This window comes from Malus sylvestris, chromosome 10 (assembly GCF_916048215.2).
Source record: "Malus sylvestris chromosome 10, drMalSylv7.2, whole genome shotgun sequence".
NCBI lineage: Eukaryota > Viridiplantae > Streptophyta > Magnoliopsida > Rosales > Rosaceae > Malus > Malus sylvestris.
Window position 1 is genome coordinate 17,524,540 of NC_062269.1, and position 18,252 is coordinate 17,542,791.

Genomic DNA, 18,252 nt, shown 5'->3' on the forward strand with positions numbered 1-18,252 from the left:
ATTGAACGGACACTGATGACGTCGATGATAATGGCACCTGGGATGTCGTAGCAGTAGCCTCAGTGAAAGGTGTAGGCTCCCCAATCAATGGAGCACTCACGACCGGAGCAATAGATGGTGATAATGCGGGAGGCGCATTGGTCACACTCCTACGACGAGTGATCAACCGCGACATCTACACTTTTTGAACCATAAAAATATAACATTAGAAACTAATCCTTTCTTGCATTTGAAACTAGAAGAAAAAAGCAAGAAAACTGAACAAATAAACCATGTGTGAAAAAATTGCAAGACTGCTCACTACATGTGCTCTAGTCATCCCGGAGATGACAGCAGGAGACACAATGATTTTAACAAACATATAACGCAACCTTCCACCTGATTCCAGGCAGAAGAATAACAAAATTATGTTAACAACCAACTAGGCAGTAATCACCGAAAACATATCCAAATACACTAGTACTCTCTGTTCATTCTTCCATTTAACAGCATGCCATTTCAGCAGTTTAAACAAAACTTGACATATGCCCGATCAGCAATTTAGCACTTGTCAAGCAACTTTCGTAATAAACTTAGCTGAGTTACGCTTATATACAAAATAACAAGCTGGTGAATATGCAAACAACAATGTAACACCTGTAATCCCACCCCACCCACCCTGACCAAACCTCACTTAATTTAGAAGACCAAGAGACACATACAATTTAATTGCAATTTAGTAATTGTGGTAAGTTTAATCCCAACTAGTTTTCCTTGTAACTTCGCCGCAAAAATGAATTACGTTTTTATATAAGTGAAAAATAAAAACAAACCTGAAAGGTTTCCCTGATTAATGAATACTCCAAGCCATGCTCTCTTTCAACAGCGCATGATATTCTTCTTCTTAAGCCATCTACGCGGGTGAGGTACAAATCTAGGTACTAAAGAAAAGAAGCTCAATGAACAAAGATATTAAAAAATATTGTCACATGTTTAGATACAAAGACAGAAAGACAAATCAATTATAAGAACATATGTACCTCATCAAGGGTTAAAGTGCATAGCAGAGACTTCTCAAAGACCTGAGGACGAGCAACAATTTAAAAGGTACTCTACACATTTTTCAAGAAATCATAATGGAATTGTATTTCTATTGGTTCATTTTACGTTTATTCATTTTTGGTTTGGTAAAGGCATCCACTGGAGTTGTATTGAAAATTGAGTCTTCACTGGAGAATATTCTGGCTGAGACTGGAGACCAAGTCTAATGAGAAGCAAAGCCCAATAGTAAGTTACCTATTGGCTCTACAGTTTGATGTACTAGTTCCTTAACACACGAAACATTAGATTCAACAGTCTCCACTCGTGTCATATATGAAGACGAAGGTTGGTCTAATCGTTCTCCATGATGATACCAAGTAGTATAGGTCTCCATCATCCCATTTCTTACTAAATGAAATCGAACATTTTCGAATGTCTCCCTCATTGAGTTGTTACACCTCCTACACGGACATCGGATATGAGTTGAACCTAGGTTGTGTCTAGTTGCGAATTCAATGAACTTATCTATTCCATCCAAGTACTCAACAGCACATCTATTATGATTCTGTATCCACTGTCTGTCCATTTTGTCTGCAATCCCAATAAAAGAACAAGAATTACAACAACTTCAACTATTGTCTTGTCACCTTATTCCTCTGGTAAAGGCCTTATCCCATTCAGGAATGCACAGTTATGTGCCGTAATTTACGATTCCAATGGATGAAATTTCGACGCGGGCAAATTTCGACAGCATCTCCTTATAGTTCTTCAAGTGCATGACGTAGATACATAATATCCACCGTGTACTCGAAGAACATCAGGAAATGTTACCAAAATTTCCACTATCGAAACCTAATCCGTGAACCGCAAACTACAACACATAACTATGAATTCCCAAACTGTCCAAAAAATGGGACAATTCAAGAATTAATTGGACCGTAGTCATGCTTTTGCATCCATGCACGAAATCCAACTAATTCTCAAACGGGAAACTAAGCTTTTCTTGAAAAAAGTGTACGAAGTTAAGTAGTATTAACTTCGTACAACACAAAACAATTTTGTACGTGATGTACAAAAATATGTGCATACAAATAAATTAAATCACAATAACTAGTGAAACTAAATAAAATAGATACAAAATATTGATACTTCTAAACTATAATGTGATGGCCTTAGTTTTTATTTGTTTATACTAATTATATCATAGAATATACATATTCTAGTTAGTTACACTCGAGTAATTTTCGTGGTGAGATTAATGTATTGTTAGAATATGAACACAAGTGTACGCGTATTTTGGCTAGATATTGGTTCTAAAAAATCTTATTGAAAGATGTTTTGGTTGTCTTCCAGTTTACAAAGGATTGAGACTGAAAATGAATCCTTAATTACTTACTTGTATTAAAATTGGAAGACGATATTAATTTTCTACAAGGATTTAATAGGAGAATCGTAGCCATTGTTTATCTACATAAGTATGGCATATGCTCACAAAAATCAACCCCCTCATTATTGAACTAAAACATGTTGTCTTAGCATTAAGAATTTAATAGTGATGATAAGATTAGCTTTGAAGTTCATGGCTTTTGTAGGTTTTCTATATAATTCTTAATTACCTACGGTGCATTGGATTTACCCTCAATTCAACCGTATAGCACAAATTAAGGAAATTTCAAGGGGAAACCAACATTTCTTACAATTTCTTCTATGTAAATATATAAGTTAACCCATATGCAAAATTAATAAAGATTACTAAAGGGCATAGCAAGTAGGCAAAGTACCTAATAGGTAAAATTAATAAAGATTACTTCAAAATTCAATCTCACAAAACTCAAACCATTACCAAAAAGGGCATAGCAAGTAGGCAAAGGTACATATACAAAAATCCCATATGCAACATGACTTCAAAATTCAATCTCACAAAACTCAAACCATTACCAAAAAAGGGCATAGCAAGTAGGCAAAGATACATATACAAAAATCCCATATGCAACATGAAGAAAATACCTTCAAATTCGTTCTTCAATGATAATTGTATACAAAAATCCTGTACAAAACAAATTTAGTAGTTTTAGTTTGAATTCTCAATTCAAAGTTACATATACAAAATCAAATCGCTTACCGGATAGAAAAAGATTGAGGAAAGGAGAGAATTGGAGAATGTTTTGAAGAGAGATGGGGGAGGGAGGTAGCTGCTGCAACTAGTTTGCAACTTCTACCTCCCAAACTGATTAAATGAAGTAAGAAAAGGTCGTTGACTTTGCGTGACGTAGGTGGCGTCGCGCAAAGTCGTTTTGCGTGACGTAGGTCAACCTCCGTCACGCAAAGCTGTTTTGCGTGACGTAGGTGGCCTTGCGTCTCGCAAAGTCAACGAAAAAAGCGGTAAAGCAATCTATATTTGGTGCCAAAATCTTGCGGGACGCACAAAACGTCGCGCAAACGGCCTTTGCGTGACGGCAAGTTGCGCGACGTCGGTCTTCGTCGCGCAAACTGCCGTCGCGCAAAGTCCGTTTGCGCGACGCTTTGTGTTTAACGTCACGCAAACATACTTTGCGCGACGAATTTGGCTGCGTCGCGCAAACTGTTTTTTCTACTAGTGATGCCATATATTTTCAACGGTAACCAACGATATCTTTTCAGATAATCAAGGGAGTATGCCCATGATGTGTTATTAGGGTAATTCGAGTGCAATAATTTTGTGACAGATATTAGTTTGAAACATTGACTGCCTTCACATGTCTCTTCCATTTAAATACTCGATTGGGAGCTTACTGTATTTGTAACCTTATCTTAATGCCCTGTGTCATATCCTCCTACTTAAATATTGAAGAATGACTATTCTTGCGTAGTTGTATTGGACATAAGCTATACCTAAAGTAGTTGTAGCACCTTAGAATTTTGGAGGTAATCCGATCGGAGGCCGTTTGCAGCTAATGATTCTCAGTTTCTCGAGTACACCAGTAAAGGTCCTTTATCTTCATTTCTCATTGACATTTGTTTTTCCTTGATAACATAGTTAACAGTGCTTTTAGCCTGTTATTATAATTACTGTTAACAATGACTTTTAGAGAGAGAGAGAGAGAGAGAGAGAGAGAGATGGATATACCAAATGATGCATGTTCAAGGAGTACTAGAACAACATTATTGGAATTGTATAACAATACTTGCCATAATTTTGGTAAGGAATCAGTTGACAGTGTGGGGTTCATGAATTTGGATTTGGATTTGGCATTCTCTGATATTAACCAAGGAGTGGAAATTTTGATTGGTTTGATTGGTATTTTGGGTATGTTGTTTGCATTCAACATTCTATAGTTATGAGAGAAACCAAGATCATCGTATTATATATTTTATTAACATTCAACATTTATAATTGTGCTTTTTCAAAAAAAAAAAAACATTTATAATTGTGAACTATCTTTGTGGGTTTATCAATTTATTTTTTTATGGTTTTCAGTTTCCTAAATGAAGTTTGACATGTATGGAATTTGACAATTTATCTTCATTTGCATTCTTGCATTTGAATTTGCAAGTCAGTTTGTGCTAAATGCTATTTAATAATTTAGAGAAAACGTTTCAATTGTTTCAATTGATTGTTATGCAACATAGTTGGAAACTTGATGATTTAGAATCAGCTTATCAATCTTCCATACAATTTCTAATCCCGCAGCAACGCACGGGTAACAATTTCTAGTTAAGATCTAAAACTTAAAGCAAAATGAAATTTGAACTATAAAAATACAAATTGAAAAGGGTTAGATTTTAGCAACTTGTAAATATGAGGTAGTGCGATGTCAAAATTTTTAGGAGATCGAATTGTGGCTGGACTTAAACAACTAACAAATCACACATATTGAACAATGAGAAAAAATTCCTATGTATTTAATTTTGTAACACCAAAAAAAAAAAAAAAAAAAAAAAAAAAAAAAAAAAAAAAAAAAAAAAAAAAAAAAAAAAGGCTATGGCAATGGCTAGGGTCGGTGGCAACCTCCTGTTCTTTTCTTTCCTTTTCTTCTACTTGCGTTTAGGCTATGGCAATGGCTAGGGTCGGTGGCAACCTCCTGTTCTTTTCTTTCCTTTTCTTCTACTTGCGTTTTCCCCTACTTTCCATCCCCCATCTCTTGTCCTCCATCACTTCTTCCTGTCTTTTTTATCGGTCGATCTAGCCCCAATCTCCAATTCCACTTCGATTCCTTCGTCTTCGTTTCCCACCACTTTGATTCCTCTATATTCATCTCCGACCACTTCGATTCCTCCCATCCTCCATCCCTTCTTACCACTTTGATTCCTCCGACAATTTGCTCCATCACCTCACGATTCCATTATCTGCAACCACATTTCTTAAGCGCATTTTGTCTCGGATTTTCCGGCGACAGCAGGGGCTGCAAGTTTCTAGGTTTTCTTGTTCTGTCTTTTGTTTGTGCTGGGCTCCAAAACTTGTGTTGGGCTATGGTTTGTCAGCTATTGAGCTCCATTTATTTGTTTGGTGTTTGAATTGTAATTGGGCCTATACTTATGTACATTTTTTTTGTTGGTAACATATTTAATTTACCTTTCAGCCAAAATAAATCATTTTTTTTAGGTTTTTTTTTTCTTTCTCATTTCTCATTTTTCAATTCGTTTTTAGTGATGTAGGATGAAATTTCTAATATACCTCCAAATTTAATGAAAAATTAGACATCATTAGTGAAATGGCCAATGGTACAGCACATTTTTTAGTTCAAAGACTAAAGAAACTAATATAAGAGTTGAATAACTAAAATTAAACTAAAGGTAAAATTCAGGACCATTGCTACAATTAAACCTTTCTTATTATACAATCTTTTCTGTTTTCACTACAAGCTCATTCTAGATGCTTGCGATGAAATTCGATTTTCTTGAACTAACCCAATTTCAAACCGTGGTTGTTGATAGGAATGGGCAACGGTTATAATGGGCAGGTAACCGCGATTATTTACCCATAACCGTTTATGCTCATATCCGCATAACTGTTTACCCGTTGGGTAATTGCCTAAATGGTTATACCCATACCCATAACCGTTTATAAACGGTTAACCATACCCATAACCGCATACCCATTTAACCGTAACCGTTTAATACCCGTTTACTCATTTATCCTTTTTAACCCGTTTATCTTTTTTTTTTTTTACCATTACCCTTTTTTCACCCGTCTACATGTTTTTTAACAACTTGAAAATAAAAAAAAAATTGTCATAATTTTTTTTTTTTTGACAATTAAACACCGTTATAGGTACATTCATCATACATTTCCATATTTTAATTTTTTAAGTCCTTATACCATTCCAATAATTGAAATAATAGTTTACAGACGATATTTGTAACTGTTACCAATGAAGGTAAATATAATATTGGGAGTTTTAACGAAAAGCCCACTGTACTGTTCACTTTAACGAAAAACCAAATTTTTACACTAAAAAGTCAAACCTGATACTATTCACTTTACCCTTTATTTTGTCCTTATCATTAAAACTCAAAGTTTTCAAGCCATTTTCATTAGTTTTCCTTATAATATTTGCTAAGTATTATTGGGTTACAAAAATTGTTTAGAAGACATTTATGTCAATTTCACGGTTACCCGCCAGAAATTTAAATTAATTTGGCCAATTCCTTGATGATGGGAATCATCATTCCTATAACAGTGTTATTGAGAGAAGGATCGAAGAATTCTTTGCTAATTTATTGGGTGCTAAGTATTATTGGATCGAGAACATGGTTTGTGTTCGTTTTACATATATAAAATAAATGGGTAAACGGTTATCCGTTTATAACAGCGATTAATACCCATAACCGCCCATTTAAATTTCGCGGGTAAACGGTTATACCTATAACCGTTTATTTATCTAAACGGTTACCCATAACCGTAACTATTTAATTTAAATGGGCGGGTAACCGCGGTTACCCATAACCAATGGGTATTTGCCCATCCCTAGTTGTTGAGCAGAATTGACAAATAACGACTTCGGTGACTTATTTAAATGCATGGTAAGCATCATGGTCATGGAGTGGATTAGACTTAAGTGTGAAAATGTGAGGATAAAGTTCCACATTCGTGAAAAACCAAATTATGTAAGTACTTACAAGAAATTAGATTACTCTTTATATTGTCACTGTTTGGTATCTAACTCAAAAAAGTTTATAATTCTTAAAAACAACCTGGATGAACTTCTCTCAAGAACAATTTTTTTTTTTTACAACCCAAAAACTTGTTTGGTATGAAATCATGTTGTCTTCAGATGGGTTTTGTTCACATATATGATGGTGAGTTGCTAATTTTAAATGTTGCCATTGAAATTGAGCAAATTGAGGTTGAAATAAAGCTTTGGTAATGGCGGAGTGGCGGAGAGGTGAGGTTGGGGCTTGTGGGTGATTAGAGTGAGAGGACGGTGGGTCGGGGATAGTGGGAAGAAAACATCTCAGTCCTTGGAAAGGTCCATGTCACAGTCGTCGGAACATCTATTTCAGTCACCACAAGTTACTCTCAGTTGTTGTTTGGTGTTATTGGCCTCGAAGCCAAGGCCATGCAGGTGTTGCGAAGAAGAAAAAAAAGTAAAAACAAACTTTTGTTATGAGATTTTTGGCTAGTTTTTGAGTTCAAGTTTCGCAAAACAAACTTACCAAATAAGTTTTTGAGTTAAAAACCTTGAACTCAAATAAAATATCAAACGGGCTCTTAATTTTCTTCCTTTTGAGTTTTGAGAGTTCCACCAGCTAGAAGCCAAGAAGTCTTCGTTGAGAGGACACGATTTTAGAAACTTTCAAACTAGATTGATATGGAGATGAACAGTGGCGGATCTAGGATTTTAACATTGGGTGGTCCCAATATAAAAGCTTTAAAAAAATTAGATGAAAATATTATTAAAAAACTAGACAATAAACTACCAACCAACTTTTCATTCATAATCTTCATACAAACAACATATCAAGCTACAAAGACTAAATGCAGTTTATGTGCTACATACTACAGTTTGGGGTCATTTTCAAAGTGGATCACAAGGTTTCAATTTCAGCATTTTATGCCTAATTAAATGTCTTTACTTTTACTTTTATTATTGGTTTAAAACAAAGCAAATAATTCAAGTGGGTTAGGGCTTTCCTCTTTAACCCATTGTGTCTTAGGTTCAAACTTTTTTCTTCTCTTATTGTAAAATAAGTGTAGAATTATCCTCTATAATTAGAAAACAAAGGAAACAAATGAAAATGAAAACAAAAAAAAAAAAAAAGGAACTAAAGAGGAGAACACACAGACAACCAAGATGAATTGATCAGCAATGAAAAATTAGACTAGAAAAGGGAAGGAGGATGAGGGAAGGCAGTAGAGAACCAAAAGGAAATAATTTCAACAAAAAACAGAAAAGCAAAGACATAAATAAAGTGATGTGGCATTAGTTTCTATAAGCTAGGACCCAAAAACTAACAGCCTCACAAATACTCAGTAAATGAATAGATAAATCTCTATAAGCCAAGACCCAAAAACAAACAGCCTCGCAAATACTCATTAAATGAATAGATGAAACGACATCGTCCAGTCGAGGATTAAGAAAAAAAAAGAGCAAATTTTCTCCTTCTTCTTCCTCAGGTTGCCTCCTGGTTCTTCTTCACTAGCCGCCATTACCTTCATACACCCAGACTTGGGTGGTCCCTTAGTAGATCCGTCCCTGGAGATGAAGTGGGACAAGTGACCCCTACGTAAACTCATGACAATGATTGAGTAAAAATATACCGACTAGTTTTTTATTTTTTTTTATTTTTAAGAGAAAGATGGCACTATATATATATATATATATATATATATATATATATATATATATTTTTTTTTTTTTTTTTTTAAAATTTTTTTTTTTGAGTTCAGCATACGATATTCATTTATAAAGGAATTTGAAATTCATACATTACATGGAGGATATGGTGCAAAATAAAGAGCCTCGATAAAAACCTGGGGCACGCAAAGGAAATGGATTTCAGAAAAAAAATCTTATTCGGGTAAAATCGTATGAGAATTTCAACACCCAAAAAAAAAAAAAAAATCATATGAGAAAAACACTGGTAAAGAAAAAAACAAAGCATACGTGCCATAAATACTTTCAACCAATTAAACTGAGGTTGCATAACAGATTGCGAGTTAGAATAGTCATTTCGTATTAACTCATAAGCCATGGATGTCCTTCCTCGATTCAAAATATATACTGAGCAATCCGATGTGTCATTTAATACTTTCGAATTCCAATCATATAACTTTTGAATTTTTCTACATAAGTTCATTTATATTCGATGCTGCCTATTTAATAATATCAAGAACTCCCAAATATTTTCCGTTTCTTCGGGGACATCCTATTAAACTCTCAATTATTTTTTAATTGCAGACTTATTAGGTATTTGCAAAATGATAATATTTGGTACTCATAAGTGAATACTCATCTTTTGGTTTTGTCCAATAATATTTAGCACGTGTTATTATGACCCGTACCTTAAATAATTATATTTAATTGTTAAAAGTGTGAAATGACTAAAATGCTCCAATGAGGCTTGTATTGAATAATTATGGACGACTGAGTTTAAATTCATTTTTCTCGTGTTTTCTATTTTGTTTTCAATTAGTTTTCATACTAACGAATGCATGGGTGAAAACATATTAAAAAACGGACTTACGAAAATACAAAGACAAAGTTTTGTTCTTGGTTAATGATGGGCAAAATAGTAAATTCACTTGGAAAATTTTTTTTGAGTGGTTTAAGACCACACTCGATGAAACACCCCAATCTGGAAGTTCCACCTGGACTCCTAATCGAGTTGTGCTGGGCGATACCAGGAAGGTGATGAAGCCAATAATGTGTAGTGATGTGGAAAATGTGCATAAATTTAAACCTAAAAATGTATATTACAATAGTGCGCATGTGAGTGGGTTGAACCCTAATGCCAGAGCATAAGTAAAGTACAGTAAAGTTGGAATAAGAATTAAACCATCATAAGTAATCTCCTATATCAACTTTTGCCAGAAGTCCTCGTCGACACAAGAGCCTTGCCACTAAAACCTGGAGGGACAAAAAACAAGGGTGAGTGGGCCTGAAAATAAAGTTTTGTAAAATCTTTTTGAAAACGTATAACCCATCGCTGTAAAACAAGTATAGTTTTCAAATATGTATACTACATATAGTATGAAACACTTACCGTAATCAGTAATATTTCATAAATACGATAAATCCCAATATTTCACACTTAAAACATATAGCATCTGGTAATTACAATATCTCGCATAAAACATATCATATCGGGTGCTCATCGACAGATGCTGACACACGAGCTCATGCAGAGATATTTTGACATGAATAGGACTGAGTGTACTAATGATTTACACTATAGTACTACAATCATGTGAAGACTGGCGCTATGCGCGTCACACACGAGTTCTAATTGCCTATAGCAATCTAGGATTGGATTGACACCTATAATAGATCCAAAGTTAGTGTATTGGTGTGATGTGAACATAAATATGATCATCCAAAGGTAATTCGACAATTCTAGTCAATAAAATACTATTCATGGCCGTAAATATAATTAAGGTGTACCATAATATTACGCATACTTGTGCATCCCCTAGGACGTAGAATAATTTCATAAATTCCGTCAATACGCTAATTCTTATAAACATTATTCTAATCTAGGAGTAACGTAGAAAATATTTATTAAATATATATATATATATACGGGGAGCTTAAGCTGAGGGATCCCCATTTTTTTGAAAAAATGGGGAGCCTTCTCCTAACCGTTGGATGAAATGGGTGGTTGAGATTAAATGAGGATCCCCATCTTTCTTTTTTCTTTTTCTTTTCTGGTTCCCGCCTTTTCCGTGCGACACCGGCGCACTCATCTCCCACGAACAGAGCACAATACCAGCCAAATCACAGGCCATCGCGAATAACCTTTGAGATTTCAGGTATGGGTCTCCTCCTCATTCACTATTTTAGACGATTAATTTGGATTTGGATTGAACAAATGGGGTTTTTTTTCTGGTTCTCTCCTCTCCCACGAACAGAGAAGCTGTTGTGTTTCGGTGTGCGTTAGTCGATCATACTTAAAACTCACAAAATTGTAATCGAATACCCTCTAATTGAAAAGGAACTCTTCATTAACAACCAAGGAGCCAAGTTTATCCTTTTTAGTAATCATGTGGGTTTTTCTAGTTAAAGTAAATATAAATTGTGAGAAGAATGGGCAAACATGGAGGCTGGAAGAGTTGACCTCGCAGGTGGGCAGCCTGTGAGAGCAGCTAAGAAGACAAATTGAAATAAATTGAAAGGGAACTCTTCATTAACGATATACGCCGCTGTAATAATTGGGATTGTCTTGGAAACCCACTAAAGAAAACTGACCTTGAAGCGGTTTATCGCCTTGGAAAAGCATGTTACTCACATAGACAGTTCACTGAAAATCGAGAGGTAGTGGACGAGATAGAAAATAGAAATTCAAGTTGGTTTTTGAGTTCTAATTCAACTTGGTTACAGATTTTTCTTGAATAATTTGAGTTTTGTTCTTCTTTTCAAGTTTTGTTGATGCTTTTTATTATTCTTTTTGGTGTGGATGTTTGATTGTGCTAATGTTCATGTTCAAGTTATGGAAGCTAATGAGATGACTATTGAAGTTACGGGAACTGATGAAATGCCTATTCAAGTTATGGAAGCTATGGAAGCTAATGAGATGACTATTGAAGTTACGGGAACTAATGAAATGCCTGTTCAAGTTATGGAAGCTAATGAAATGCAAGTTCCAATGGAAAATCAGTCAGAAATTGTAGCTGGTATTTGTTTTTTCATCCTCAAGTAACAGATGAGTTCAAGCCTACCATAGGTCAACGTTTCGAAACATTAGACGAAGTGCTTGAATTTTACAACAATTATGCAAGGGAGGCTGGGTTTAGTGTTCGAATGCATTCAAGTAAGAAAAATAAGGATGGTGAGATCACGAGAAAGGAGTTTGTGTGCAACAAAGAGGGAAGTAATACAAAAGAATGGATTGGTGACGAACAAAAGCGTCGTGGATTAACCAAAGAGGGTTGTAAAGCAAGATTGATAGTTGTGAGATCTAAACTTGGTGGGTATGCAATCACCATATTTGACGAGGGTCATAATCATCCAATGACATCCCCACGAAGACGCCACTTGCTAAAGTCTCATCGCAAGGTTACTAAGTGTCATAAAATATTAGCTGATCAGCTAGACATGGCAAACATACCTCCACACAAACAATTTGACATTCTTGGATTGCAGGTAGGTGGAATTGAAAATGTTGGTTGTACACAAGAAGATTTAAATAACTATCGAGGAAAAGTGCGAAACAAGATGAAGGGGCATGATGGAAAAATGTTGCATGATCATTTTTTGCTAGAGCAAGAAAGAAATTCTGAATTCACATTCAAGATTCAAGCAGATGAAGAACACAAGATTACTCAATGTTTTTGGGCCGATGCAAGTTCTAGGCAAGCATACAAGCTTTATGGTGATGTGGTCATTTTTGACACTACATACAACACCAACCGGTATAGTATGATATTTGCCCCGTTCATGGGTATAAACAATCATGGTCAAACAATCGTTTTTGCTGGTGCCTTTCTAAGTGACGAGACAACAGATTCATTCGTTTGGTTATTTAGAGAATTTTTAAATGCCATGCCTGGTGATGCTCCAAAAATGATTATTACTGATCAAGATCCGGCAATGACAAAAGCCATTCCTTACTGTTTTCCAAACACGTTTCACAGATTCTGTACGTGGCATATTTTGGATAAGTTCTCGAGCAAGCTTCCTGCGATGAAATACAGAGATCATTATTTAGATTTCAAAGCATGTATTTGGGAGTCAGAGACTAGAGAGGAGTTTGATGTGAAATGGATGGCCGTTGTTTCAAAAAGTGGATTATCTGGTAATGGTTGGTTGCAATCGATATATGGGATTCGATCTACTTGGGTTCCATCCTATGTGAATCATGTTTTTTCTGCAAATTGCTCAACTAGTCAAAGAGCTGAGAGTGGACATTCATTTCTAAAGAAATATGTTTCTAAGAACAACTCCTTCCTCGAGTTTATGGTTAAATATAATAGGGCATTGGTACGCCAACGCCATTCGGAGTTGAAGGCAGATCATATTGATTTGAACGAGAGGCCAAAACTCAAATGCCCTATTAAGATGGATGCGCAAATGGCCAATATTTATACACGTAGCTCTTACCTTGATTTTCAAGAGCAGTTGTGGGAAAGTTACAGCTATAATATTGAGCTTACAAGCGAAAATGATTCTTGCAGCATGTTTAAAGTTTTGCCCATTGATGACGAAAATGGTAGAGTTCGTGAAATTTTGTATGAAAAATCCATGGATTTTGTATCATGTAGCTGCAAAAAATTTGATAGTTCAGGAATCCCATGCAGCCATCTTTTGGCATATTTGCATAGAATACGTCAATTTCAGATATTGCCGGATGAATACATTTTGAAGAGATGGACTAAATCTGCAAAATCTTTAGGTACGGTTTCTAATGTGGAGATATCTGTCGACAAATCCGTACTTGAAAGGCGTGGAAAATTATTCCAACAATATTCGCATTTGATTGATAAAGTCATTCTAAATGACGAGGCAAGTAAACTCTTTTGTGAGGCGATGGATGCTGTGAATGAGAAGATTAAGCCATTGGTTGGTGGTACCAATGAAAATGTGGAACTTTCTGCAACCAAAGGAGATATGGAATGTCGTGCAAAAAGAAAATCGATAGTAGATGATGCTGGTTTTCTTGAACCTGATCCTGTTAAGACCAAAGGATCTGGAAAAAGACTTAAAAAGGGAAAAGAGAAAGGAAAATGCAAGAAGAGGGTTGGTAACCTTTGTCATGGGTGTGGGCAATATGGAGTTAATCATGACAAAAGAAATTGTCCGGAGCTCCACAATCGGTAAGAATACATACTCCACGTGTTTTTCTATGTATATCGTGCAATTAATATATCAATAGTTGAAATGCGTTTGTTGTCTTTGATGTATAATAGCATTATTATTGTTAATCAACATTTTTATGATTTCTATTTTGGTTAATTGCAGGATGAGCAACACTCATTGTCTATAGGAAGCTGATCTCATTTTTTTGTTCCTAATTTGCATGGTGTTAATGAGGTTCCTCTATTTTGCATAAGTTTATTCTATGAATTTGGAGGAATTGGCCATGAGCTTGCAGGATGAGGAGCACTCATTGTCCATAGGAAGCTGATCTCATTTTTTTGTTCCTAATTTGCATGGTGTTAATGAGGTTCCTCTGTTGTGCATAAGTTTATTCTATGAATGTGGAGGAATTGGCCATGAACTTGAAGGAATTCACATATTTTGTATGACTTTATTTATAAATTTATAGTTCAATGATAAAGAACAATAGCATCTCAACTTTGGAGGCAACATGGAAGACATCAAATGGTTTTTTTTTATTTCATGAATATCAATCCAATTCTTTTACAGTGCTTCTCATACACAGTAAAAAACAATAACAATTTACAAAATGTCGATAAATAACTTTTGAGTCAACATGGAAGACATCCGCAACTTCTTTTTCATATTGCTGCTTGCTGCTAATTGCTAAAGCTTGAGTTTTGCAACTTCCTTTTCATACTCTGCTTGTTGGTTGCTACTCATCAACTCAGCAACTCAAATAGGAAATTCATGATATGAGTGAGGGTTCCTTTTGTTAACCAAGATATGAAAACAAGTCAAGCTTGACCAAGGCTCCTGTGATCTTGACATTTAGCTTCCTCTTTGAAATGAATAAATGCCTTCAATTGATCTTCACTCTCCCATGTAGTGCCATAGATCCTCTGCAGCATTGGTTTCATTTCATCTCCTCTGCAGCATCGATTTCTTTTCATCTACTCTTCAGCAGGATTCTAGTTCGACATACAATGAGGAACTATGGCATAAAGACAGGCTAATAGGACAAGATGCTAGTTCAAAACACAATCAAATCCCAGTACAAGCATGCATATGTATAAACATAAGTATAATTTGGTTAGCTTGACCAAAAGGTTCCTCCCACCTTCAAATTAGTCTCCTTTTCAATCTGCATATCAATAACTCATTTTTAAAGAGCACCAACAACATTGTTTGCCCTAAAACCCTAAACCTTAAACCCTCTCTTTTTTGTTCCTTTAAATTTCCATCTTAAGACTCGACACAAAGTGCTTTCTGGTGTTTTAAAGGTATCTGTCTGTGTGCAAGTCGAACCACATTGACCAAATATGCACAAGAAAAAACATTAGCTGCCCTGCACAAAATCATTCGGCAAACTGATTAAGATTTTCATACCAAAATACAGCGATTTGTACAAACGGACAAGGAAAATGAAATAACAAATGTCTAGTAATTGAAAGACTAATAAAGTAAGATTATGACCAAAGTCTCATCACAGTAAACATACAGAAAGCATACCTTGCAACTATAATAAAAATCTGAGGCAATCACGGACCAAGTTAAGGAAAAAGATGAAGTTTCAGTTGCTACAGTATAAGAACTTTTCACATTAGACTACTAATTCAAAGGATACAATTGAGAAAAAAATGAACCCCACATGTGACCAGCTATGTTGTTCCTTGGCAATATCAAAACCCATGTATATAAACCTGAAAATTAAGGTTTTCATTTCAAAACAAGCGTGGTGTGTCATGTGTAAATAACAGCTTAAATACTGGATATGTGATCAAGACAATGAAAAGCTCACTTACACAAACGTCTCCGCTAGTGATGATATCAAATGGAAAAAGGAAGAAACAGATCTTTGAGAGTTTTCTGATAAATTTGAATACGTATAATGCTTCATAACCTAAAACAGAACACCAGTTTGTCCATGGCACAGCTTTACCGTAAAATATATTAAAAAGAAAAAAATGTACAGTTCTTCCACTTACCATTCCTGTGAACAATATTGACACAATACCAGACAGACCAAGACCTTCTGCAAGCATGTAACTAAACAGATGATAGTTCTACGTCAATTTGCATATAAGGAGAAGGCCTTAAAACTAATTTACATAAGTTATATCCAATTGTTGACATCCTCAGACAACAACGCGTGTACTAACAAATACTGAAAGTTTAAAGTTTACTAACTTAAGATTAGATTCTCTGCAGCAAAGATGATATTAACCTGATTTTAATGGTTCTGTACCTGAATTAACTGAGTGCATATCACGTTTCCTGTCAGAGTCTTGGAATGGGGTACAAAAGATCACTCACGAGAAGTATGGAAAAAGGACAAACATACAGCACTCCAAGTTTTGAAGACTGAAAAGATAACAAGACACCCTCGTTATTTCCGTCGTAGTACCAACTAAACAAAGGCCATCAAAGAATGGAAGAAAAGAATCAGAACGCAATAGGTTTTTGCTTTTAGAATTTGAAAAATATAAACCCCAATTGTTCAACCCAAATTCCAAATTAATCACCTAAAATAGTGAATGAGGAGGAGACCCATACCTGAAATCTCAAAGGTTAAAGGCGATGGCCTGTGATTTGGCTGGCGCGAAGCTCTGTTCGTGGGAGATATTTGTGTCGCAAGGGAGAGGAGAGAACCAGAAAAAACCCCAATTGTTCAATCCAAATCCAAATTAATCGTCTAAAATAGTGAATGAGGAGGAGACCCATACCTGAAATCTCAAAGGTTATTCGCGATGGCCTGTGATTTGGCTGGTATTGCGCTCTGTTCGTGGGAGATGATGTGCGCCGGTGTCGCACAGAAGAGGTGGAAACCAGAAAAGAAAAAGGAAAATGAAAGATGGGGATCCTCATTTAATCTCAACCACCCATTTCATCCAACGGTTAGGAGAAGGCTCCCCATTTTTTCAAAAAAATGGGGATCCCTCAGCTTAAGCTCCCCGTATATATATATATATATGGAAACTAAATAAATATATAATATTTAAAAGTAAAGACCCACTCACAGTCATATTCGTCGGGTTGAACCTAGCGAGCATCGAAGATTCTTGCGATGCGTTTCACCTAAAAACGAAACCATTAACGTGGATATATAACGTATTAATGTAACTACGTGTTTTCGTACAAAGTACGACTAATAATGAAACTATTTTAAAGCAATCGAATTTCAGAAAACAGAAGGCGGATCCGGGTTTGACACGTTGAGAAACCAAAAGAGGGGCCTCAGGTTCCTTCATGTGCTGCCGCATGCACCACCACAAGGTGGCTGCACAGGCAACCATGCGTTGCATGCATAGGAGACATTTGGCTTCCCACGTGTGCCTTACACGCCGTGAGTGCAAACGTACTCGCCATCTTCACGAAGGTCTACGGATTGCAGGTTGCAGGTTCAACTTTCAGAGCTCTAACCGAGCTCATTTCTCAACCAAAATCAATGATTCAAAAACCTAAATGAAGTTAGAAATTCAGGGAATATATCTATACCAAAGTGGGGCCGAGTTATGGTCAGCGTTGACCTAAAAAATGATCCGAAATGGCTTGGTGGCCACGATTTTCCTCACTAGTTTTCTGGGAAATCTCCCCCGAGGTTTATTCTGCACTAATTCACCCCAATCACACTTTTAAGGTTAAAAACATTATCAGGAGTTCAAAATAAGAAGGATTTGAGGTTGGGGGGTCCCGAGGCTCACCATGGTTGAGTTATTGTGAATTTGCCGGAAAACATGGCTCTGGTGATCGTTACTGGGCTCTGGGAAGGACGTGTGAGACATGGTGGTGATCTGAGTGGTCTAAGATCAGTGGAAAAACGGCGGCTCCGCCGCTTTTGTGCCTACATGCATAGAGAAAAGGGACGAGAAAATGTGAAGTGAGGGAGCTCATCTTAGCTTCTTTATGATTCACAGAGAAAAATAGAGTTTAGAGGGAGAGAGTGCAGAGTTTGAGTGAGAAAGGAAGTGTGGAGAGAGAGGCCGAGAAAATGGGCGGAAAGAGAAGAGAGGGAGAGAAGTGAAAAAGAGACCAAGAGAGTTAGAGAGCTTGAGACAGTGAGGAAATCATTGAGGGGACACGGGAGAGAGGGAGAGAGGGAAAGAGTGGGGTGTGGGCCCCACTGGCTCACAAAACAAGGCCACAAAAAGATAGATAAAAGATATCTCCAGCGCAACGTAAAATTACCAAATTACCCTCATTGTTCCATGTTTCATAAAATCTTCATTGTAACTTTAAATTCGATTCTGCTTGCGCTCATGTGTTCGTATCGCCA

The 18,252-nt window shown here is 36.0% G+C and overlaps 2 protein-coding genes and 3 long non-coding RNA genes across 5 annotated transcripts; 2 read left to right on the forward strand and 3 right to left on the reverse strand.

Moving 5' to 3' along the window:
- Positions 1-230: 230 nt before the first annotated feature.
- LOC126585147 (uncharacterized) lies at positions 231-1,338 on the reverse strand. Its single transcript, XR_007610336.1, has 3 exons — positions 1,020-1,338; positions 813-920; positions 231-378 (listed from the first exon to the last, which is right to left on the reverse strand). It is a non-coding gene; the product is annotated as an uncharacterized LOC126585147 (long non-coding RNA).
- Positions 1,339-4,885: 3,547 nt separating this feature from the next.
- Positions 4,886-5,663, reverse strand: LOC126585253 (uncharacterized). The gene is made up of 2 exons (XR_007610384.1): positions 5,079-5,663; positions 4,886-5,008 (listed from the first exon to the last, which is right to left on the reverse strand). It is a non-coding gene; the product is annotated as an uncharacterized LOC126585253 (long non-coding RNA).
- Positions 5,664-12,254: 6,591 nt separating this feature from the next.
- On the forward strand, positions 12,255-13,861 carry LOC126584271 (protein FAR1-RELATED SEQUENCE 5-like). The gene is made up of 2 exons (XM_050248706.1): positions 12,255-13,773; positions 13,836-13,861. Exons 1-2 carry the CDS (start codon positions 12,255-12,257, stop codon positions 13,859-13,861), a joined length of 1,545 nt encoding a protein of 514 aa, XP_050104663.1.
- A 36-nt stretch (positions 13,862-13,897) lies between these two features.
- LOC126585229 (uncharacterized) lies at positions 13,898-14,437 on the forward strand. The gene is made up of 3 exons (XR_007610377.1): positions 13,898-13,972; positions 14,118-14,189; positions 14,323-14,437. It is a non-coding gene; the product is annotated as an uncharacterized LOC126585229 (long non-coding RNA).
- A 72-nt stretch (positions 14,438-14,509) lies between these two features.
- On the reverse strand, positions 14,510-16,824 carry LOC126585228 (sodium/hydrogen exchanger 6-like). Its single transcript, XM_050249642.1, has 6 exons — positions 16,533-16,824; positions 15,965-16,340; positions 15,782-15,879; positions 15,604-15,679; positions 15,489-15,508; positions 14,510-15,324 (listed from the first exon to the last, which is right to left on the reverse strand). The coding sequence occupies exons 2-6, from the start codon at positions 16,019-16,021 to the stop codon at positions 15,222-15,224; spliced, it is 354 nt and encodes a 117-aa protein (XP_050105599.1). The 5' UTR covers positions 16,022-16,340; positions 16,533-16,824; the 3' UTR covers positions 14,510-15,221.
- Positions 16,825-18,252: the final 1,428 nt, after the last annotated feature.